Source organism: Pterocles gutturalis, unplaced genomic scaffold, assembly GCF_000699245.1.
Source record: "Pterocles gutturalis isolate BGI_N339 unplaced genomic scaffold, ASM69924v1 scaffold12086, whole genome shotgun sequence".
In the NCBI taxonomy this organism is placed as follows: Eukaryota; Metazoa; Chordata; class Aves; order Pterocliformes; family Pteroclidae; genus Pterocles; species Pterocles gutturalis.
In genome coordinates this window covers 1-848 of record NW_010097895.1, presented here as the reverse complement: position 1 = coordinate 848, position 848 = coordinate 1, and the positions used below count along the sequence as shown (strand labels likewise).

Below are 848 nucleotides of genomic sequence, written 5' to 3'. Positions count from 1 at the left end.
AAACCGTGATGATAAGGGAAAGAACTGCTGATCAAAACGAGCTGAGAGAATGCAACATCTGCAAGGCCGCAAGATAAAGGAGACTCCTCTGACCCCTAAAAGGACTCTTTAGCTCATTATAATAAGAAACGGGGCTGGGCAGGGCTGGGAAATTAATATGAATGAATGTCTTGCGAAACTTAATGGATATACAACATTTTGGGGAATAAATAGAGGGATAGGTTTTGTGGAAATGTGCTCCCCTCCCGTCCAGTGTTTCTTGCTTATTCTCCACCTACGAACAAAATAAAATCTTAACTTTTTTTTTAGCCGCAAAAGTGCCTTCATTGATAACAATTGCAAGTTTCATAAGTGGGTGCGGGTCCTGAATATTGTTGGCAATTGCGGTATCATTACATCGTTAGTAGTTGTCACATCGTTGTAAGTTTTAGCGCTGTCAGTGGATGATCGTACTGTTATGAGTTTTCTTTGCCAAGTCATTTATCTTTTGTAGTTACACTACATTTTACATCTTTTTACTAAAAGCCCCTGCCCACACTCACCCCTGCTCTGGTTGTAGCGGCCACGCACTATGTCCAGGCTCACGTGATAAACCTGATGATTGTTCTGTCCGATCCGGGTCTGTCTGTCCCAGTGCTCCTGACCCAGGCTGGCTGCCATCCAGTCTTCCCGGGGCTCTGCTCTGCCCGTATCACTGTCGTAGCACGAGATGAGGTTCCCGTCCACGTACCCCACAGACATGAACTGGGGAACCCCTGTGCTGGGCTCTGTCACCGCAATGTGGAAGTATCGCAGGGAGTGGAGACCGGTGGGGACATGGGGGGTGGTGAGAGCTGGGGGGCAGCGGG

The 848-nt window shown here is 47.9% G+C and overlaps 1 protein-coding gene across 1 annotated transcript; it reads right to left on the bottom strand.

Moving 5' to 3' along the window:
• Positions 1-542: 542 nt before the first annotated feature.
• LOC104471597 (class I histocompatibility antigen, F10 alpha chain-like) lies at positions 543-807 on the bottom strand (the record flags this gene model as incomplete). Its single annotated transcript, XM_010086985.1, has 1 exon — positions 543-807. A coding segment is annotated over one exon (265 nt), but the record flags the coding sequence as incomplete, so codon positions are not given.
• Positions 808-848: the final 41 nt, after the last annotated feature.